This window comes from Pseudorasbora parva, chromosome 8, assembly GCF_024679245.1.
Source record: "Pseudorasbora parva isolate DD20220531a chromosome 8, ASM2467924v1, whole genome shotgun sequence".
NCBI classification, from domain to species: domain Eukaryota; kingdom Metazoa; phylum Chordata; class Actinopteri; order Cypriniformes; family Gobionidae; genus Pseudorasbora; species Pseudorasbora parva.
Genome location: NC_090179.1, coordinates 31,967,747 through 31,992,834, shown reverse-complemented (window position 1 = coordinate 31,992,834; position 25,088 = coordinate 31,967,747). Strand labels below are relative to the sequence as shown.

Genomic DNA, 25,088 nt, shown 5'->3' with positions numbered 1-25,088 from the left:
GTGGACGGAGTCGTGTCAACAGGCTTTTACCCGAGTGAAGGCTGCTCTATGTGGCGGGCCGCTCTTACACTCCCCTGACTTTTCTCTCCCTTTCTTGTTGCAGACTGACGCGTCGGACAGGGGGCTGGGCGCAGTCCTGGCCCAGGAGGTGGAGGGGGGAGAGCGGCCGGTGCTGTACATTAGCCGTAAGCTCTCCAAGAGGGAAGCTAAGTACAGCACCATAGAGAAGGAGTGTCTGGCCATCAGGTGGGCCGTTCTCACCCTCCGCTACTACCTCCTGGGGCGAGAGTTCACCCTCTGTTCGGACCACGCTCCTCTCCAATGGCTCCACCGCATGAAGGATACCAACGCGCGGATCACCCGTTGGTATCTAGCTCTTCAGCCGTTTAAATTCAAGGTGGTCCACAGGCCGGGTGCTCAGATGGCTGTGGCCGATTTCCTCTCCAGAAAAGGGGGGGGGGGGGGGGTGCTGCAGGCCGGACGGCTCCCCGGCCTGAGTCGGGCGGTGGGGGTATGTGGCAAGGGGGGCGTGGTTCAGCGAGGTCTGCAGCGGGAGAGAGAGCCGCGGGACGAGCGGTAAGTGAGTGGGTTGGACGCAGATTAATAACACCTGTCTCTTGTTCCAGTAATGAGCGCGGAGAGGGTATAAAACCTCGGCGGAACCAGAGACCAGAGAGAGAGAGAGACGGACGGTTGATGCTGAAACACGGACTGAGAAACCGGAAGCCGGAAGTACCGACCCGGAAGTGATCGCGAGTGTTTGGAGTTGGAAAGAATCTCCACACTACTAAGTGTGCTTTTGATATTGAGTTGATAAATAAAAGAGCATCAACCGTCCAGCCGACCCCCGTGTCCTCTTCCTTCCTCACATTAAGAACTTTGTTACAGTAGGTTACCTCTCATCTGCACCCACATTACCCATCAGCTTACTTCTCTGGCACACCACTGGTGTTATTGAGTCCAACTATCAAAATCTGAGCTGCGTGACCCACGCAGATGCAGTTACAGGTAGCTAAGCGCATCAGTATTTAAATGTAACTATGCAGTAGGCACAACTTTTATGTCAGACAGTAACTGAGGTTTAAACAAGGGATGAAGCTAAAATCGAATTAATTAATGCTATTGCAAAATAAAGCCACAGAACTGTTGTGCGGCTGACTCGTTGAGCTGTGCTGTTCATGAATAAATCTGATTCTTTAAACAAATTGGTTGAGTGAATGATTCAATGTCCCATTGATATCCATTTGCTTCATTCCTGATTCAGCGTTTTAAACGAATCTGTTGAATGAATGACTCACTGACTCACTAGGCCTATTATTAAGACAGTGATGTGCTGCCACCTACTGGGGTCTTAATAACTCTCATAATCTAAGTATAGTTTCATAAATAAATAAAAAGTATTTCAAAAGATTAGGCCTATTCAAAATATTATATTTAAATATTTAATCTCATAACACTATATGTAATTGTGATTATGTATTAATCTTCTGAGCAGCATTAAAACAGTTTGCAAATAGGTTTAAATGCCACTTCAGAATTCATAAAAAGAGGACAAATATATTTTAAAAAAGATTAGAATTCTTGCCTTAATTTATATAAAATAATTGCCCTAAAAAAATTGTAAAGCTATATTATCTAAAAACAAACAAACAACAACAAAAAAAACATAAAACGAATAGAATAACAACCAAAACAGCAGATGCGCTGTGATAGTAAGCTTAAGCTTCATCCCTTGTCCAAAACTCAGTGTGCTGTCTAAAATAATAGATATGACCGCACTGCAGCATATTTAGCCTACAATTAAATTGATACTGGTCATCGCTTCGCTAGAATGTATCTATCTTTCGCTGTTCAGTGGGTCACGCAGCAGATGCAATGTAGCCTACATTAATATTTCTGAAATAATAAATCTGCTAATATTTCTCTAGCACGTTGGTTGTCGAGTCCATGCCTATAGAAAAGAGAACCCTTTCTAGTCCCTGTCCAGCACGATCTGTGTCAAAGAATTAGTCCGGTTGTTTGATGAGAGAGAGAGTTTATTAAACAGTTTTAAGAATCCGTCCACCAGCACGAAAATGCGTATAAATAGTACAAGTATGCAATGTTGTGGAAAATATACACCAAAACTCATTTTGGCGTGCATATGCTACGGTGTTTTTTCGGGTTGGCTATTCTGCATGGAATTGTGGAAACCAAGAGCAGCACGGGTTGATCTTTGGTTGACCAATCAGCGGAAAGGGGCGTTTAACGCAAGCCCACACGTAGATATTGAATATTCAAGCCTTTATCCATTTTCTATCCTTGAACCTAAAAATATAAAATCAAACCGAATTCTCATTTTTCATTTTTTTTCAAAAAACGAAAATTTTATAAATTAGCTGTTTTCTCATTTTCAACTTGATATTAAATCGAAAAACAAATGATTGCAAAAGTACACGGACAACTTTCATTCCATATATTCAAGTTTCATTCCATACATTCAGACTTTCATTCAATATATTCAAGTTTAATTCCATATATTCAGACTTTCATTCCATATATTCAGACTTTCATTCAATATATTCAGACTTTCATTCAATATATTCAGACTTTCATTCCATATATTCAGACTTTCATTCCATATATTCAGACTTTCATTCCATATATTCAGACTTTCATTCCATATATTCAAGTTTCATTCCATATATTCAGACTTTCATTCAATATATTCAGACTTTCATTCAATATATTCAGACTTTCATTCCAAATATTCAAGAATCATTCCATATATTCAAGTTTCATTCCATATATTCAAGTTTCATTCCATATATTCAAGTTTCATTCCATATATTCAAGTTTCATTCCATATATTCAAGTTTCATTCCATATATTCAAGAATCATTCCATATATTCAGACTTTCATTCCATATATTCAAGTTTCATTCCATATATTCAGACATTCATTCCATATATTCAGACTTTCATTCCATATATTCAGACTTTCATTCCATATATTCAGACTTTCATTCCATATATTCAGACATTCATTCCATATATTCAGACTTTCATTCCATATATTCAGACATTCATTCAATATATACAACCAATCATATTATAAATACTACAATTTCCTGAACGGCATGCCATAATATATATATATATATATATATATATATATATATATATATATATATATATATATATATATGGTTTAGATACAACACTATTTTGAGTTTCTATTTATTAAACCAATTTCCTGTTTTTGAAAAAAAAAATCAACTCAATTTTTTTTATTTCAATAAACTCAAAATATGAAGGCAACTTACTTGCTTTTTTTCCAACTTACTTTTTTAAGTTAAACTAAAAATATTTTTTTCAGTGTGTCAAAAAAAAAAAAAAAAAAAATGTATGATTGGTAATCACAACTTTTTTTTTTCTTTTGTCAAATCAACTAATGAATATGGTTCAGATAACAATATTTTGAGTTTCTGTTGACTGAACCAATGTCCTTCATTGCACTAACCATGTTTCCCCCTTTTTTTTCATTTTCTCCATTCCATATTACAACAATCTCAATCGAATTTAAATGGCTTGCACGTTATCATCAGCGTTGCGATACGAATAGTTAATTGGTCCATTCAGTTCGTAGTGCATATTAAAGCTCAAAACGTGTTATGTGTCAAATTAATTAATAGACTGATTCTATGTTTTGGTGTGGGCGGTCAGAGCACCGTAAACATGTGAGAAGTGCGGCACACACGAAAAAGTGAAAGTACGCTACAGATCAAAACATCTCACTTCAAGCACTGGTCTTACATAAACTCTACGTTTAGTGGCAGTGCTTTATTAAATGTAACCACAAGTAATAGGAGTTTAAAAGGAGTCCAAAACACATCAAAGCAAATCTCTGGTAAACACGTTTTTGAACCTTCTGGACGACAATAGCGGCATAACGTGATCAGCTCATCATTCCATGCACATTTCATCAGTGGCTCATTAGTGAGGACACGGTAACTTGTAAAATTGATTCATCGTGGTTGGAGTTCCTGCTGTGCTGGTCACTTGTGCCTCAGCAGGGCATGCCATTAAGCTTTTTATCATTTACAGGCTCTAAAATTAATTCAATCTTTCATTAAAACTTCTTGACCTTTGTAAAACTAAGCAAAGTTAATGAAGGCAACTCTGCAAGGATCTGAAATATTTCAAGAACTGTAGGCCTGTGGACAAATGCAACCTCAATACCACACTGGTAAAGTTTCGAAGCTGCATACGTAAACGGCAGTCCACGTCGTCCAAACAGTAGCGTAGAATTTTGTGATGCACTTCAGAAGTCAGAGCACAGCTCATGACAGCTGCAGTGAGGGTTAGCCTGCCGCAGTCTACATTCAAACAAACAATGTGAAATACAGAGCCAAGGTTTCCACAATGCCAAAAAAAAAAAAGGGGGGGGGGGGGGTAATTCAATTAAATAAATACATATGGATCTTCTCAATATATAAAGCTCGGTGTTTACACACTCCTTGCAGAACCTGTGAAAATGTGAATTGCAACAAAATAAGAGGGATCATGCAAAAAGGAAACGTGATGCATTAGAGCCAGGGGGGTGAAAACTTTTTGAATGTGAAGATCAAGGTAAACTGAACTTCATTTGTTTTCCAGGAAACATCTAAGTGTCTTCTGTTGCTTCTGAAGGGCAGTACAAAAAAAAAAAAGAAAGAAAAAAAAGAAAGAAAGAAAGAAATGTCTACATTTCTTCATCCTGTTCAAAAGTTTTCACCCCCAGCTCTTAATGCATCATGTTTCCTTCTGGAGCATCAGTGCATTTTTGATCTGTTTCTAATAGTTGGGTTTGATTCTTCAGCATAATTTGAGAAATTGTGACCAAATATCAGATTCCAAGATAAAATGCACAATTTTGTAAACCATCATAATCTAAAAAAATTGCCAGAGTTTTTGTTTATTGTGTATATAATTTCTTCAACATGGGCAGGATGGACTCAGTTAAAATTGGTCCCTATTTTTACTCTGAACCACTTTCATTTCAACTTGCCTAAATTCACTCAATTTAACAAAACTATTCATAAGAAATACAGAGAAGTTTTAGCAGCTCTAAACTGGCCTTTGCCACATAGTGTTAAGAAAAAGTCTTCAGCATCTCACATTGACACAGCTCACTCGCTGAACCCCATCCGAGTGCTTTTCTTCTCAGCAGGCCTTAGTTAAAAAGCTCCTGCTAACATCTGACCTCCGCCGTTACCAAGAATATCCCAAAAACTGAATGTTCAGCCTGTGGCTACCTCCACAAGCTCCACAGCAGGTCTAGCTGGAGATGTCAGGACCCATCTAGCAGGCAGCGATATTGAGAGGGACTCACCGTTAGGAGTTGCAGTGGCCGGAGCACAGACGTTCCCTGAGCCGGTTTTAACTAAGAATGAATTGGGGCCAATCTCATCCTCTGACTCAGAGTCCCGGCCGGCCTGAGCCCTGCTGTTACCTAGCAACCTTCTCTGGCTCTGATTGGCTGCATGGGAAGGGGGAGGGTAAGGGGAGTCGACAGGGGAAGAGGAGGCAGATGAGCAATGAAGAGGAGGACCTGTAGACCACAAACACAAACAACACACGGGGGACAACTTAAAACACACCTCCGAATGACACCACGTAACCAAAAATTAATAAGTGCACTGCACAGAAACATGCAGAGAATAAATAAAAGAGAATACATGGAAGTACTGATAAAAGCTGTCTGTCTTGATTCATCTGTCTTTGTTCTGCCCAGCTGAACAGGGAGATTGGCATAACTGTGATAACATAGTTGTTACAACTCCAAAAAGGATTTTTTTTTTTTTTCAAAGACAGATCGACAGACAAGTTTTTTTTTTTTTTTTTTTACACAAAAGAACAAATGGAACATTCAGAAAGGATCACTGGTGATCAACAGTCATTGAAACTATTAATCAACAGTGAATAAATTAGTTATGGGTGAATCTCACAAAAACAGATCCAGGTCACCTATCACCCCCCAAACCATATACAAAAACACTTTGATTTTATATAATCACACTTTGCATAAAGACACAAAAAATTAATTGTTTGCCCTTTATATCTGCAAAAGGTAAAGGCAAACAATAAGTATGCCCTTGATAATTAAACATTTAAATAATATCTTTAAAAACTATTTTATTATATGTTAAAAATGACAAAAACTTTGGGGTTACAACAATTTATTTAGTTATTTATTTAATTTAATTTATTTAGTTTTTTTTTTGGGGGGGGTGAGCTAGACGTAAGATATGACATTTTACATAAAGAAATCAAAGCCTATTTTAAGATATTTTTTTAAACAAATGTCTTCATTAAATTTATTTTAAATAATTAAACCAATATAAAGGCTTCACAATAAAAATGTCCATTATTGTATACATTGGAATTTTTTACAGTAATGGGTTTTGGGATGCTTAATTCATGAACTTCGAATTACATTTTTATTTTGGAGTAAATTTATGAACTGGTTCTTGAAAGGTTTTGTGAAATTTACCCAAATTAATCACATTTAATCAACACAACAAATGATAAAATCAATGATATGTACTTGTGGAATAATTAGAGCAACATTGCCAACACATGAGAATGAAACTGGGGGAAATACACACACACACACACACACACACACACACACACACACACACACACACACACACACACACACACACACACACACACACACACACACACACACACACACACACACACACACACACACACACACACACACACACACACACACGCACACACACACGCACACACGCACACACGCACACACACACGCACACACACGCACGTGTCGTGTTTTCATGTTTTATGGGGACATTCCATAGGCGTAATGGATTTCATACTGTACAGGAACTGGACAGTCCCCTTACACTGCCTCAGCCCCTAAACCTACCCATCACAGGAAACATTCTGCATTTTTACTTTCTCAAAAAAACTCCTGTGTGATTTATAAGATGTTTTCCTCATGGGGACCTAAAAATGTCCCCACAAGGACAAGGATTTCGGATATTGCCATCTTTGTGGGGACATTTTGTCCCCATAACGTAGGGATTACCAGCCAACACACACACACACACACACACACACACAGACACACACACACACACACACACACACACACACACACACACACACACACTTCTCCTTAAAAATGTGCTGATCCTTTCTTTCTGAAAACTCTAGTGAGATTTGAGACAGTTTAAGAACGAGAACAATAGCAGCATATTCCCAGCAAGATATGAATATCTAAGAGTGAACATTTCAAGTACAAAAGTACTGACACAAAATACTTCAAAAAGTTTGCCCAGTTGTAAGACTTAGATGGGGTTTATTCTGAGAACAATGTGTTATAGACTTTCTTTCCAAATATTGTCATGCGAAAGGAGCTGACAAGTATCATTCAAAGTTAAAGAAAAATGTTGCTTTATATTTCTGCTGCTAACGTGTGATTACTGCTAGGACGAGTCACAGCTGATTGAGTGAAAGAGAATTAAGAAGCAATTAGTGAAATTACCATATGATGCATTAAAGTGTCAATCTTAAAGATGCCCGTCTTGTGTTCAATTCATCACTTTAATTTGACAAGTCTTAAACACATTATAATATTATAGTCCACCTAAAAAAACAGTAAAACTTGCTAAATATCGACAAATGGCATTTTTCATTTATTTAAAATTTAACAAAAAAAAATCGTGCCGTGTTCAGCGAAAAAAAAGACCCAATTCATATACTTTCTTTTATTCTTACATAAAATCAAATAGCAAATAAGAAAGGTTCTGAACCATTTACACATGAATTCTTTGTGCTTGTGTTTCATGAACGAGGTCGAATGAGTGTTCGAATCAACATCCCTCTCAGTAGTGTAAATTACTGTTCAAGTTCACTACTTAGAGGATGTTCAACTACTATATTAAATGTTTAGACACTATATATCCAGTAGTACATTAATTGATTTCATGGTGAAGCATGAAAGTCTCTGAAGTGAAAATCTTTGAATCAACAACAGTTCAATCTTTGATCTCCTGCTGGCAACAGGATGCATTACAATAGAGGCTATTAGTCATAGAACTGGTTTGGTAAAACTGAGGAAAGGAAGGAATACAGATTTTTTAAACTCTCCTAAAGGCCAACTATTAGTGTCCATGTCCTAAAAGATCAGTTTAGAGGGTTCTCTGCTGGCTGGAATCTTCAGACTTGTTTAACGCATTGACCTGATGAGTCTGAATTCCTTTTAATTAAGTCTGAATTAAACGCATATGATCTGGGGCAATTCATCGTGAGTCATATCATTTTGCCTAAACTACTTTTTTTTTTAGGTTATTTGAATACATGAATTTTGCATGGATGGAAAATCATTTTTACAGACATTTTACTTTTTTCACCTACAGCAAGTTTAATTTCCCATTAATCATGTCTTCTCTGACCGAAGACTTCTTATGATAGTCCTTTAAAAGTGTTGAAAGTCACAGAGGGGCATGAGCAAATTTTGCTTTCCTGTGCTCACGGAGGGGTGCATTTGTCTTACAGGCTGTTTGCGTGCTTTGTTTAATTAATTCTACCTTGTCTGATTTATTTTCATTTCTCTGACTTACAGAAGCACCAGAACAATGGGAATTGTGAAGGTGAAGAATTGTGTGTGTGTGTGTGTGTGTGTGTGTGTGTGTGTGTGTGTGTGTGTGTGTGTGTGTGTGTGTGCGTGCTACTAATAGTAACAAACATAATTGCAAAACATGATTTTGAAGAAATGTTTGTGTTTTTGACACAGCAACTACTCTGGTGTTATGCCATTACATTGATAAGATGACTGGATATCAAAATATTATTATTATTATTATTATTATTATTATTATTATTATTATTATTATTATTATTATTATTATTATTATTATTATTATTATTATTATTATTAGTAGTATTATTATTATTATTATAATTATTATTGTAGTAGTATAAAATTATTGCAAGTCAATATTTATTAATCCAACCGGTCACAATAGTGACCGTAAAAAAATGTTTCATTTCTAAGGCTATAAAATTTTTACTGAATGATCTATCAATGCATTTCCAGCAGATATTGAAATAATAAAGGGTGTCAATGAAATGTGTGCAGTGTTGCATGTTTATGTTAAATTGTCACATGACCAGAGCTGTTTACTTCTTGTTTGCGTCAAGAGAAGAGGATGGCAGCAAGAAAGCTCCCAAAGAAAATGATAGTAAAGTATGTTAACAAGGATGGAACATAGATTTTTGGTACACATCATGTTTAAGGTGTCTAGTATTTATATATGCATTTGCAATTACTCAACTTTGTTTAATGTGTTGTATAGAATAAATGGGTTAATATGTAAAGTTAAAATTTATTATTTAAAAGTATTATTATTATAAAATATTCTAAGTATATAAAATTATTAATATGTATAATATATAATGTATATTTAAGTTAATATTTAATATCTGATATTATTATTATTATTATTATTATTATTATTATTATTATTATTATTATTATTATTATTATTATTATTATTATTATTATATTGCTTAAATATAAATTTTCATATCACAGATGTACACAATAATATTGATTTGCAACCACTGTATTATCATTGTAATTACTATTGTATTATAAAGGTATTGCAAATCAATATTAATATAACTATATGTGTGGAATTTATATTATATGTGGTTAATATAAAATAATAATAATATCTATTATTTTACTTTATATTATTATTATTATTATTATTATTATTATTATTATTATTATTATTATTATTATTATTATTATTATTATTATTATTATTATTATTATAAACCCGATCGTATGTTCAAATGATCTTACTTCACCCCCTCATATCCCCCTGAGACGAGAGATTAATGCATTTATTTTGGGGGGAAAAAATCCTCTGATGATGTAAATATTGTCATTTTGCTTCATCTGAGGATTTTTTGGCCATGCAGAGGCTAAAGACCACAGTCAGTAGAAGGAGCATTTCCGCATGTTTTTAACCCATCCATGGGCGGTGGGATCGCACTCTCAGCCCTCGGCTCGGGCAGCTGCAGGCATTCATGTAAACGGAGCGGTGCGGAGCAACGTTAGTGTTTCAACTTTAAATTAATTCCTATTAAAGTTAAGCTTCTAAAGGCATGAACTGAAAACACACCAGACTGAAGTAGGGGAGAGCGGGGCACAACCTAACGTCTTTGGACGTCTCAGTTTGTGTAAAACCACTTGAGGGTTAGAGTATTTATTTTTTTCCCACATTAATTGTACAATTATGTAGTTTTGATTCATTAAATACAGTGTATACTTTTTTCTTGATTTACCCTGAAAGAATGGAAGTGAAATGTGACATGCCCCATAGGTGGGGTATATTGTAACATGTGAGGGGGCACATTGTAACATGAGCAAATGACAGCTGAAAATGTTATCTGATATAATTTTTAAAAATCCAGATATTTTGTAAATAAAATACAATTGTTAACTTTTTTCATCATTAAAAATACACACATTTTTTATTTTGAAAACAAACATATTACTAATACAGTTATACAGCATAGTTAAAAACGGAATAATAATGAACAATTTCTGAACATTGACTCTCAGTCCTTATATTTACTCTTTTCTCATGGTTTCTCAAATTAATTAATGCAAGTATAGAATAGAATATCATAGTTCTAATAGGGGCTCATTGTAACACAGTGTTACAATGCACCCCACCTGCGCGACTGGGATTTAAACCGTGGCTCGCATCTTCTGCGGTTAGATCAGCATTGAAGAACGATCTCAATGGTTAAAGGAAGTGTATATAAGATTGTGGCCAAAACTGGTACTGCAATCACTATCCCCTCTCTCCCTCTCCCCTGACTCGAGGTTGCCAGCAGGAATATTTGTAGCTGCAGCTGTGGTAACTAGAGCAGATCTGGCAACCCAGATGCTGAAACACTACTGACTTCGTGATTGGTCAATAGGTGGAGGGTGGAGCTTCAGGGCAAAACACAACATGACAACATCAACATCAGTTGAGGGCTGCAACAACTTTTAAATGACAATATCCTGGCCGGACTACTGTTGTCAGTGATATGAGTATTTGAAATTAACATGATTTCTTAATGTCTAGTGACATATCAGGGCCATTTTATGATTATTTGAAATACATTTCTTACATAAAGTTCCATTAAATAGCAGGTATACGATTTAAATAATATCAGATTTGTCTTAAATAAACACAAAAAACAGAGATGAAAAATAAACTTAAGCAAGGAATTTTCTTTTGCTATTGTAAAATATATGTTCAGTGATATCTTCCAAAGATATATATATATATATATATATATATATATATATATATATATATATATATATATATATATATATATATATATATATATATATATATATATATTTTTTTTTTTTTTTTTGACGCTATTCTTTCTCTTTGTTATATTGTTGTTATATATTGTTAACATGGCAACTAGTAAATATACAAAGTTTCATCATCCTGGCATACGTGGAAAGGGTTAAACCATGCGTGTTACAACTAACCCCCCTTTAGGTTGTGCCCTGCACTCCCCTACCCCTTAAAGTTACTTCTGCATAACTTAGACAGAAGAAATAATTTTAACACCGAAAATGTGTTTAATTCTTTAGTCACATTATACTTTATCACAGCTGATCTCTCGTACAGATTTGTGTATAGTCTTGTAACTTGAGTCTTAGTTCTCTTTCAGGCCGTTTGCTCTTATTTCAGTTCCTGACAGACTATCCCCCGTGGCCTGCCCTTCAAGCCTGGCCGATGACTGCAGCGCTCTTGGGGCACGAACGCAGCGGGCCACCCACACTAACAGAGGCCCTAATCTACTCAGGAGTCACCTAATTAAACGAGCAGGCGAAGCGACGGCGGGCTCCGATTCGCAGGTAGGCTGAGGTTTTTCTGTCGCCACAGCAACCCATTGTATCCTCCCATCTCCCAGGAGACCCGGCTGAACAGAGAGCCAATTGCGAGGGCAATTGGTACAAACAGCAGGGGCAGCTTTCTGTTCTGCTCGACCTCAACGCTTGAATTACACCGCCCTGGCCTCTGGGCCATCTTCAAACGTACTTTGCACTCCGAAGCGAACATCAAAAGCTCTGCGAATAAAGATGCTTTAGTCAGTCAGGCTTTCAAATAAGACGTCACACGGCTTAATTCACTCTCGCTAAGAGCTTTGTAAATTATGTCATTATAATCAATAAGACTGCATTATGGGTAGTCAATTCGTACCATTACGCAGCCTCTTCCACCAAATTAAATAGATGAAGTCGGATGTCGCGCACATTATCCGACGCATGCATTATCAACAATAACAATATGGCGTGACTCAAACAGGAAGATTAGAGTAGCATCTATAACATTCTGCTGAAGATACTGGATTTCACTTATAAGCACAGTTTGATGGCGAACAGGCGTAATCGCAGTGCAGATGAGGGGGCATCGATTGCCCGACGCACAACAGAACAGCTGCTGATGGTGAAAAGAAGGCTGAAATGGCAGGATATGAGTTAGTACCACAGTTCTCACATCCATAAAATGAAGTATACGAGACCATAGGGCAGTATGGTTTTATGACAGTGCTGTGCTTACTGGGCAAAAAGACCTAAAGAGCATGTTGAAGCATCAAATATTAAGCACAGCTTTCTACAGAGAGATTCACAGTGTGCTTCCTGTGCTCCAAAGGTGTGTAAAATTTAATATGGAAAAAACATTTGTGCGATTCTGAGTGGTTCAGCAATGTTTTTTTTTTTTGTTGTGTGAAAAGATGAATCGCATGATGAAACATGAGACGTGTGGTGATGCTCCAGAGTGGTGTCTTCGAAAATCTGGTGAGAAATATTATAATAAATGCATCTTTACCACAGTGAAGCAAGGAGGAAGAGGTGGAATTGTGTGGGGTGCTGATATTGGTAAGCTACTTTATTGTAAAAAAAGTAATTTAAGGATTTTGGAGTACAGGAGAATATTGCAGAAGGGCTTGCTTCCCACATATGAAAAGTTGTTATCAAAAGTGGAATGATCCGATGTTATGTTTCTGCCCAAACTGCAAAGGCAACCAAGAAGTGGCTTGAGAACAAGCCCATCAGGCTCATGGTTTGGCATGGTCAGATTTGAAGGCTTTATTTGGTCTCACATTAATTCTGTTCTTTCACTGTTTCACTGTTAGGGTACGCTATTACGCATCTTCTGAAAGATTACAGAATCTCCAGATCAAAACACATGCAAAGAAAATGCAGAAACAAGCGATAGAACATGTAAGCAAAAGTAAAATAACACGATCACCAACATTAATCAGCATATAAATCAGAATGTATCCTAATGTTACTGAACGAAATGTTGACCCAAGATGAGCTTTAGGACTGTGAAACTTTGAGGGTGTTGATGGACTTGATTTAATTCATCTATGTTTTTGAGCATCATTTTGAATTGGATCTTGATGTAGTCTGATACAAATGTGATTTTCTCACCTGTTTACTCAAAATGCTGCTTTAAAAAAAAAAAGAAATTTAACCATAATGAAGTGTTGATAAAAAATGCAAGAAGATAGAATAAAATTATTATTATTATTGTTGTGCTGTTCTTTCCTTTAATATATTACATGTTCAAATATTTAAACAACACAATATTCTGGAGCCCATGAACATTTTGTGAAAATAATAAAAAGCACTGACTGTGGCTGGCAACTCAAAAAAAAAAAAAAAAAAAACGCTGGTGGGGAAAAAGTTAAACTCAAACTAACTGGGAGACATTTTTCAACTCCTCATGAACTGTCTGAAGCCATCAACACTGAGTGAAACAATGACTCTTCTTTCTGTAAAAAAGCTGTCTGCAAGTTTACCCACACGGCAACTATGCCTTGGGTCTTTAGCGACCCAGGATGTAATTCACAACCCTCCTTATCATTATTTTTTGGTAAGTTGGTCATCAACCTTCTTAATATTTTTTAATCAAGTAATTATAAACAATATAATACATTTTTTTTTAAATACGCTTGTTTTTCTATTCATTTTTTGTAAAAATTGTAAAGGGTCACTCATGACCCGAGGTGTGTAAGAGTGTACGTATAAAAAAACGTGTTTTTTTTTTTTTTTTTTTTGCACAATAATAATTGAAACTTTAATGACAAAATAATTACAAGGTGGCAATGTCATTCTACAAGGTGGCAATGTCTGATACACAATGATAGAGTCACGTTTCACTCATAGTTACTGCAGACTGAAAACGAAACAATAATAAGTATAATACGCAAAACTTGAAATGGGTCAGCGATTTAAGAAGCTGTCAGTGACCAAAATATTATTTTGAAAACACTGAAGATTATAGTTTTGAAAATATGTTTAAGATCCTTCACTGGAAGCCAAAAGTAACTCACTCCCACTAAACATTTACTCAATGACTAAAAGTTTGCTAGAAGAATTTTCTACTAATGCCTTCTGTGGACTGTGTGATTTCTGTAAGATCATTAAAATCACACTATACGACGAGAAATTAATAAACTTACGGCATGTATATAGACGATGATGTATGTATGTACAATGATGACACCTATTAAATCGTAGACTACAACGCCATAATAAAACATCATCAGCATGCCCTAGTGGTAAACAAATAGAGCAAGATGAATGCACTTTAGCAATTGTGGTTTGTATATGCGCTAAAAAAGGATGAAGTGAAAGAGGAGAATGGAGAATGGAGAGAAGTCATGGCTCAGGAAAAAAAGCCCAACTTGGTATGGACATTTTGCAAATTGAGGTTGAGGTAAGTAGCTTTAAGTTTTAGTAACATGTCGCGTTGATCAATATGCCATTTCATGTTGAATTTTTATTGGCTAGTCAGTAGATGTAGGTCGTAGCAGAGAACACATTGTCATTGACATGTCTGATACATCTTTGGTCGCAAGACCGTGACAACGGCTGTCTTTGAACCTCTTTCACAGTTCAATGTAGGACCACCGTTTAGGGACAACGACCACAGAAATCACAACTGGTCATCTTTAATATGGGACAGCCAAAATTGTGCAATGTGTACCGGGCATAAAGCAAAGCAATATTTGACTCTGGTAAGTGTATCCATAGGAGACTGGTGGGAGTGGCCTTGGATGGCAACGTGCGCAGTGCATTATGGGTGTTGATGTTTTTCTACCTAATTGGCAAAAGGGATGACAACAGCCTTTTTCTCAATTTTCTCTAATTAGGCACTGATTTATTTATTATTTTTTTTTCACTTTTCTACTGCAGTGGCAGCCAAGTTTTATTGAAAGCCTATTTTGCTTGCCGTGAAGTACCACTTAAAACTCTAACCACTAACTAGGGCTATGATTAGTTTATAATATTGCCACAATAAGCCACATGATAATCCAAAGTTTTAAAGCATTTTATTTATGTATGTATGTATTTATTTATTTGTTTGTTTATTTAATTTATTTATTTATTTAATGCCATATCAGCAGCAATTGCTATTTTAATGGCAATCAGCAGTTTTTTAAAGTATTTTATTAGACAAATAATTTATTTAATAAATTGCATTGTGCCAGCTTTAAATTAATTTGTAAAAAAAAAAAAAAAATAGCATGTTATGATATTCTAAACTCTTCATTGACTATTTCAAACATTTAATTGTTGATCTCCATCAAGTCAAGGATCATCTAGCATTAGCATTGAAGAGACCACTTTTTAATATAATAGAAAGTGTCACAGTTAGGTATTTTTTTATTACTTTGATTGATATCACGCATGTGAAAAACAACAAAAAAACTTAAACAAGAGGTTGCAACTTTTGAATTTTGCTGATCTGAAAACACAAATTAGTATATTACAGCTTGTAAAACACTACATTTAAAGTAGTTTTCAACCCATTCTCACTCTGTTTTATTTGAAAAAAAAAAAAATGAATCTGGCATTTTTTATTACATTGGTTGTTGTACATATTGTGACAATTAATAAATTATATGAAGTCAGTATTTGTATGCGCAGGTTTTGGAGTTTTGCAAAAATGTATGTGGAGGCACATTTTCCCAAAAAGCCTAGGCTGGTAGTTTTGTGTGAGTAGAGCACTTCATTCATGTTTTTGGACCAAAAAGGTGGTACTTTCATGTACTCTTATCCTTAATCGTAGCATATCACATTACTTCTTTTATAAGGATTCTTTAAGATTTTGTTCTCAAACTAACAAACTAAAATTGATACCACATATAAATTAATTATTTATTACAGCTCATTGTGTTACACAAATTTAACCTCACAGAAAATAATAGTTGTGTAACTATTATCATCCTATTCATGTTTTATGATATTTAAAAATCCAAAATACATGCTGCTACCATGATACTAAATCCGAAAACACATGGTAATTTTAATGGCACTGTGTGACACTTTTTAGTTACTGTTAGTAAGTTTATATTCACACTGTCTGTATAAAATGACACCCTCAGACAATCAATATCTTTGTCATTCTATATCTAGAAATACAGAAGTGTTCTTTTGTCTTGAGCTGAGGCACGTCTTCATGTTCACTATAACTGTTATGGTTACCAGGAAGAAGCTGAAGGCTGAAAAGATTCTGCAGCTGACAGGAGAATTAAAGAGCAATATTTAGCCCAAGTTCCCTGGCTCTTGCTTTCTTGCCTTCTATATAACACGCAAGCACTAAAATTATGATAATCGCCCTGTGATTTGCGTCACTTGCACTTTCTTTCTATTTACTTTGGGGGAGAAAATAGATACCTAATGCTAAAGGTTTTTATTTTTATTTTTATTTAATGCTGTGATACAATGAAAACCTGGACTTTCAAAAGAAATTGCACCACGTCCACAATTTTGTCAAGCAGGACATGCTCCTGATTAACATCTTTTGCTTGTATTATTTTGAAATTGCAGCTAACAAAACACTTTCCCAGCAGTCAGAGAAATAATCAAAGATTATCAGTGGTCAAAACTTCCATCATCACCTCAGGTTTGGATTTATCATTGAAAGGTCTGTGACCAGGGATCTCACATCTGGTTCTGATAAGAGTGAAAGTGCTCATCTGTGGAAACAATAGCCATTTAACCCCTTATTCCATAAATAGGGAGAAGAGATACACACATTTAAACAGTGAGAAAGCTAGGAAAAAAAAGTCTCTAGACATTCCGCTTTCATGCATTGATGATTCGTTTGATGGTGAACTCTCTAGTCGATTGGAGTTTTTGGCTGGAACTTCAAAAGCATTCAGCCAAGTGACTTTTTGGCAAGTGGAAAACACTCCATGAAATCAAAATGAATGTTTTGTTGCTTTTAGGCCATGTGTGTTAGCTTTGAGCTCATTTAATAAACACATTTAAAAGTTAGCCATTCTCTACTGTGAAAATGGGCCACATATAAAAAATACTGCACTACACAGATTTTTGTCCAATCAAATTATCTCTAGAGTGAGAAAGCCCCACCCCCTATCCCACTTGACTACTTAATAAATGAAGAAGTCATTCCATGTGTTTCACAGAAACTTCAGAAGGAAATATGTCAGCACAGCAGTGAACACCTAGCCTAGAAATCTAGACGCACCCTAGCGGCAGCAAATTTAATTTGCCCGCAAGTGTCGTCTAGGAACTCTCAATACCATTCTGAGCTGTGCTCCTCAAAATCTGGACGGCCCAATCACATCATGTATACAGTCGGCGGGCGGGGCCATAATGACGACGGCCGAGTTGCGTTTGCGTGCTTCTAGTTAACACAGAAACTGGCAAACGGCGGCGGTCTTTCGAATCAGCTCTGACCGCGACTCTGGAAGACTTGGAGTTAAGCTTTTCTCTGAGAAAAGAACAAAGAGCGGCACTGAAGTCATCTTAAAAAGGGAAGATGTGTTCGGAGTTTAGCCGACCGGATACGGCGAATGTTTAATCAGTCAGCGAGCTCTGATTAACCTTCATTGCTCTGGTTGGTGTAGCACTATCCTATCGCGTGCAGAGGGAGTTTGAAAGACAACCGTTTATCCCGCCCCTCGGATTGAGCCCTGTCAGTGGTGAGTTTCCAGACCAAACATCTTGATGTGGGTCTGGCTTGTCAGGCTAGTGAACACCATTACCATATTATATCATCAAGCATTGTCAAGAAACCACACAAATATGAGTTGAAGGTGGATCGCAATTGGAAAAGTCATTGTTTACTTAGACTCTCCTATCTAGCATTATATAATCAATACATTTGCATTTGAGCAGCAGCGTAATGCATGAGAGTTGTAAATACACACAAATATTTTCTTTCATTGACCATGCATTAATGGAAATGATATTTCTGCCTAATAAAAAAGCATTTAATGACCTCAGAGACAAAAGCACCATTTAAGACTGACCCAAACAACACATTTAAAACATCACGGCAGCACTTCCTGCTTTCTGAGAGGATGCAATAAAAACCAGTAATTAGGCACAACCAAACTATTAGTCCAAAGAATAATCAATACCAAAAGCTGTGGTTTTTGCTTTTTTTGTCTTTTGAATCTCATAGTTGTATTTATTCTTGAAAAGAAACTTTCGACATTTGACACCTTTCAAGCTCTCTGGTGGGCTATGTTGCTTTTACTATGCATTTTATTCATAAAATCCCATTGTAAAACCAAAACTGGAGAAAAGCCAGACAAAGCATCATGTAAATGTGGTTTTCTTGTCAGGTTTTACAATGATCATTGTTTTCGTCCATTTAGTTGTGCATGTAAATGTTGATGATTTCTTCTGCATTTAATAGTCTTATGTAATTAATTAGCACATATTACGAATATTATAGAGGTAAAAATCTCAGGTCATCATCCAGCCAGTTTAAGACATGAGTTTAATCTACAGTTGAGACAGACAGGGCCCTACGTTCACTTCCCGTCTCTCTTCTCAGTCACCGTCCGCTGCCTGTCTTTCCTCACCTTCTTCGTTCACCTTCTCTTGTTTCCCTGTCTTTTTTTTCTTTTTCGGAGCGAGAGGGACTGCTCTCTGCGATTCGCCGCCTTGCTGAAAGGCACCATCTGTTCTCCTGCTCAGTGGCGGCACACGGCACGAGGGACCAGATTGAAGCCTGGAGATTGGAATCAAAAGAACACTGAATAGGGATTTTTTTTTTCTCCCTCATCCAGGCCGCAAATCTGACAACTGTTGTTTAGGTTCCACACAGCTGCCACTACGAAGGCACCTCAGCCGATGTGTCTACCGCTGAATTCAATGAATCCACAAGATCTCTCCTCGACACAATGTTAAGGATTTGTCCAGTTGTATCTGCCATATACGTGGCCCCTGAAGGACTCAACGCTTGATCTGAGATGTATGATAATAGCCTACAAAACAATAAAAAAGCTCTAATAGTTCCTAATCTAAAATCTGACTGATCAGGAACTGTAAATTAGCCAGTATTAAGTAGAGATGGACCAAAAATTGCTGGTGGATATTTCAAGAGTGTTCACAGGTAAACGAATAAAACATTCCTAGGTGGCATTTCTGGCAAACTTGACGATATTGTGCTCTACTAATCTTAACAATAAAAAAAAAAAATCATAAATCTGTATGCAAATATCTTACAATATTCTCCAGCCAACAACTTGCACTCAGAAAGACATTCTGAGCTCCAAGCAGCAATGTTCCTACGCTGATAAAGCCTTTAGAGTCTTTGCTGTCAGGATTTAAGTCTGAAATCTGGATCCGTCTGATCTTTTCTTGTCTGCTATTGATGTTTACACTCAGCTCGCATGACATGACAAGGCCTGACACTGCCAAATCCGCTTCAAGATAGCCTATTCAAACATCCCTGGGGCTCTCTTTGTTCTGGAATAGGAAGGGCAGGTTCACATCTCTTCATCGCTCCGCGTTAACGATATCCTCCGAGCTCGCCGCCACCGTCCTCGTGTCCCTCGCCGGCACGCGGGAGCCCGTTCGTCCCTGAACCAAGAAAGCATCTCCTCTGAGGTCCCATCTCACAGAGCAAATGGCCTAAAAACCGTCTACTAATCGCCTTCACGTCTCCTCTGCAGAGCTCTCTAGACACGCTCCCACATCAAAGAGGCCAGTTCATGTTAATCAGTTTAAAACACATGTTCCTCCAGCAGTTACTCTGTCAGTAGCCACCAGAGCGAACATGGCTAACTCCACACACAACAAGGCTAATAACACGTTAATTACACGTTAATTAAGGACGCGTGTCCTTTCTGAGCTTGTTTGCATTTGGTCTCCGCTGTATCAAACACGAGGACAAAATAATCAAGAAATCCTTCACAATCCTCTTAAAGACTCAAAAGTTTACTTTTAGTAGTGGAGAGAGTGAGCCAAGCCTGCAAATGTAAGCAGCTCATTAGTGCTGCATGTGGCTAGCCCGCGGCGTGGATGCGCGAGGATGGCACCATACCCGTACCCATGGCGCCTCTGTGCATTGAGGGCCTGGCCTAATAAAATGCTAAAATACACCCTGCAGAAAGATGCACACAGTTGATCATGTGGTTCTAATGCACCACTTCAATATAGAAGGCGTGCGGAAATGTTAAACTTTTCTCTCAGTGGGGAGTTATGATAAAAGACGAAGAGAAAAATTTTAACCATGGAGGGAAAACGTATTGAGAATTAGTACTTAAGTAAAAGTACAGATACTTCGTGTACTTTGTATATCATATGTCAAATGTCTGAGTACTTAAATGTTTATTAAAATCAGCCATTAAAATGATTTTTGTGAAAGACTGTAAGACTCAAACACACAGCAGGCGTTAAACTAATATCTGTCACCTGAATATTTTCAGCTAAAATGATTAGCAACTGAGTTTGCAGTAGTTTTCAATTTTAAACGTATAATCAATATTGATCATGAGCTATGTTCACACTTGACTCAAGAAAATTGTGATTTACTGAAGAAAGTAATGCAGGTTTGGAATGACATTGACAATGTGACATTATGGGTACTATTTTAATTATCTGATCTGAGCATTTCATGGTGTTAGGACACTTAGGACGTGTCCGAATCCACTTTTGCTAGATTAATGACGAAAAAAGTCGGCATGCCAGGCGCATGGTCCAGTTGGGTTGTCCCTATTCTCTTAATGGGTCATGGGTGTGTTTTGGAGCGCAACATGCAATTAATCAGTCTCATCGCTAATGCCCTTTAACTCTTTCCCCGCCAAACACAGAATTTTCCATTATTTGTGAGAAAACGTTGCCAATTTTTCCGGGTTTCTGTGTTTTCACTGTTTGACGCTAGGGGCCACTATTACGCATCTCCTGAATGAGTACTGAATCTCCTGATCAAAACACACGCGGGGAAGATGCAGTAAAACGAGCGATCATATGTAATCATATACATATGGAAAATAACGTGATCATCAACATTAAACATCATATGAATCAAAACTGCCTAATGTTAGTGAATGAAATGTGGACCCAGGACAAGCTACAGGACTGTGTAAGCATTAGAGGTGTTGATGGACTCCGTCTATTCCATCTGTGTTTCATCATCGCTCTGAATCTGATCTGGAAATTTATTTAGGTTTTTGTTCAAAATGTTGCTTTTTTATGAAACTTATTCAAGTGTTGATAAAAAAGGAATGCAAGAAGCTAGAATAAAACTATATATTATTCTATATACAAAAAAACAATTTTTTTGTTCGTTTTTTTTTTTTTTTTTTTTTTAAGAAGAGGGTCATCTCTTTCTATTGATATATTGCATGCTCATATATTAATAAAAATAAATATTCTATGGGCTATTACATTTTGGTGAAAATGTTCAAAAACCCTGGCTGGTACCTTTTTTTTTTTTTTTTTTTTTTTTTATGCTGGCGGGGAAAGAGTTAAAGGCCAGTTACGCTTGCACCAACAATGCACCTGAACACACCTCGTTTTCAGACCAGCATGCCCAAGGGTGAACAGATGGACACGAGTGCATTTGCTAAAACAATGCGGTGATGGACGTGAAAATGATAACTGCGCTGGGGTGAAAATAGCAAAAAAACACATACGGCATGCCTGCCTTCCAGTGACTACAGTGATTTAACCTTAGGTTTATGACGTGACGAGAATAATTTTTGCGCGCGAAACCCCCCAAAAATAAGGACTTTACAAATAGAATAATTTAATAATATTAGCATGAACTGCAAAGACTCAACAATATGATTCAATATTGATTCAAATGACAACTGCAAAATTGACAAATATGGGCTCCAAAAGTCTCTCTTGTAAGTGCTGGTAAATTCACATCACAAAACAGCAGCACAAAACTTCACAGCAGTCATTAAAAACGTTAGCTTGTCCAAGTCACAGAAGAATGTGGGTCTAAATACTGTAGAAGTTAGCGTCAATAACAACAACAACAAAAAATGATCCTTCCGTTTACAACTTTCCCACCTATTTGTTTTACTATCCTAACTATCCACAATCATATAAAGGTAGAGATATTTTATTACTAGCCACAAAATGTGCGACCAACACCTCAGTGGTGTTCAAGACTACTAACAGTTACCCATACACACTCCAATATCTCCCTGTGCAAACCCTCCGTTTTTTCCCTTTCTTTCTAATCAGCAGGTCTTATGGCGCTATGGCTAAATGCTAATGTTGCAATATCCTGAAGTTTTAAGACTGCATTTCTCTCTAAAGCTCAGTACAAGACCAATCTCTGCCAGCTCGAGCTGTTGCCATGGTTTACGATTAGCTAGGGATGAAGTATTGATCCATTCTCTACACATTTGCTGAGACCACCATCCAAGAAAAATGCGAAAATGTACTCAAACTGCTTTCATGGAAGCAAAGAACGCGCATAATAGAATTCATACGCAATGGCACATTACCAGTGTTATCACGGAGAACTATTGTATATAAATGATTGATACGAATTGTTTTGCCATTAATGGAATGGGGTAATGAGCCATTTCTGTGACTATTTCTGTCTCAAACATAACAAAAATCAGTCACAAAACAAATCTGTGTGAAATAAATGCTTGAAATGCAAGGGGATGAGAAAGACCCTCCTGCTGTGTTAGTTTACACAGTACGTGGGTTGCTAATGGTCTAAATATCAAATGCACAAAAGAGGGATAATATAACAAACAGGATCTCGATTAGATTCTGAGTGACATATCTCTATCGCAAATCCTTAATTTAACAATAAGCCCAAAACTCACCTGCTTAGAATTGGATACTTCAGCCGATAAGTCATGTCATGGTAGAAATAAATAAAATAAACATCATATCATATATCATAACAATAACGACACAACCTCTACAGACTAATTTATTGGAGAGCCACAGCCCACATTCTCATTTGTTGTCCCGTTTCTAAAGCAGAAAGGCCTGCATTTGATTTATGCGTTGTTCCTGTTGGGTCCTCTCTTGGACCTAGTAATGAGAAGTAGAGCAACAGCTCATTACAGATACTTCGACCGGCAAACTTTTGCTGTGATGAGTTTCGGCTGAGGCCTGGTTTTCCAGTCAGCATAAATGCTAACCACAAGTGCACATGGGAAGCCCCAAGTCCAAACCGGACAGTCGTTAGTAAGGAATGAACTTTACAAAAAAACATTCACTAACACCTCCTGCGGTGTTGTTTTCACAGTCAAAACTCAAGTTTCAACCGCCCGATCTCATCCAAAACACAACAATTTGTATGAAATGGCTGTGCAAGTTGGGTTGTACAAAAACATAAAACCAAGGGTATGTTAACACAACACCCTTTTAAACCAAAAAACTTTTAATGCATTTTGGCTGGTCATAAAAACTCACTTCAGGTTTTTGAAAATGATTCAAATGTCAATTTGTGAAATCGTGGTTTCATGCACATTACATGTTCAGTCTATAGGCGTCGCGGTTCTTTACAAAGTGACATCGTCAAATATTGGCCCGGCAGAATAATATAGTGGTTTAGGCGTTTTCACCGAGCTGTTGTGCTTAAAGGGGTAACTTCAGCAGTAGGAAGATGAATCTGTATTTAAACTGGGTCCTTAATGTACTAGAAATGTGAAATTATTTTTGAATTTGATGCTTTCTGGACTGAGATAACAGAAAATGTATTTTTGTCTCAGAATGCTCTGCTGCCCTGTGAGGCCACTCCCAAAGCCACCGCCACTGATGCTGCATTCATGTGCTCTCGGAATTATCGTAAATACGAGTTTCCTAGGTAAAAATTGCACATGAACGCCCTGCCAGTTCAATTTAAATGCACGATCATTCGAATATACTCCAGGGTTTCTACTGATAGAAAGCCATATGCTAATCGCTGAAGTAACCCTTTAATAAAACACAAATGAAAAACTGTTCACACTTGTCATGTTTGGTTAGATTGAAACGAACCCTGGTGCGATTGCTCGGTTAGTCCTGTTCATTTGAACATATGCGAACGCTGTCATCTGTTCACTGGTGCGAACCTAACAAGCGGATCGAGACCGCTAAAAAGATGGTCCGCTTTCAAACAAAAAGGTGCAGTTCAATTGATATATGAACGCAACATGGACCAAAGACATGTAAACGAACCAAAAACAGGACGTAACGTCACAATGATGCGACGCTATAAGTCAGCTGATTTGATGGCGTGGAAAGATCGGTGTATCCAAAATGAGTGACATTAACGTAAGAGAGCAAACATGGAGCAACGAGGAGGTAAGTGCCTAATCAATATTTTGTCCGAGCATGTTTCGAAAATGCTTGAAAAACGCACTATAAGCATACCTGGTTGTTCTCACCAAAGGACCTGTGTTGCCCATTAGTTGGTACAGACGACGGAACTGCCGTCTCTTTTGCAGCAGATCTTCATTTATGCATACAACGGAGGAAATCCTGCTGCTGTTTTGTTTTGAATATTTTATGAGCTCTTCGTGAGTCCTCAGCAGGTAAAAATAAAACCATATGTAGGCCTACACGCATAAAATGATCGCATTTAAGCCCACAGCATTTTTTTAAATGTTCTTAAGCTCCGTCGTGAAATGCGTCATAAAAGCCGACCAATCAGGTTGTGACCGGTAGCCCTATTCCTTTGGTTCGAAAACTTTAGGTTTGCTGTTAAAAAGTCCAGTGTGAACGCTAAGTGGACCAGGACTATATGTTT

The 25,088-nt window shown here is 37.1% G+C and overlaps 1 protein-coding gene across 10 annotated transcripts in view; it reads right to left on the bottom strand.

The window, feature by feature from the left end:
- The window catches only part of tenm4 (teneurin transmembrane protein 4), a 294,119-nt gene that overhangs the window by 154,183 nt on the left and 114,848 nt on the right, over positions 1 to 25,088 (bottom strand). For 8 of the 10 annotated variants that reach the window (XM_067450936.1, XM_067450931.1, XM_067450930.1 and 5 more), the window contains exon 4: positions 5,354 to 5,572. The exons of the other annotated variants lie outside the window; for them this stretch is intronic. In XM_067450936.1, coding sequence (XP_067307037.1) covers positions 5,354 to 5,572 — 219 coding nt within the window. The remainder of the gene's footprint in view (positions 1 to 5,353; positions 5,573 to 25,088) is intronic. 10 annotated transcript variants of the gene reach the window in all.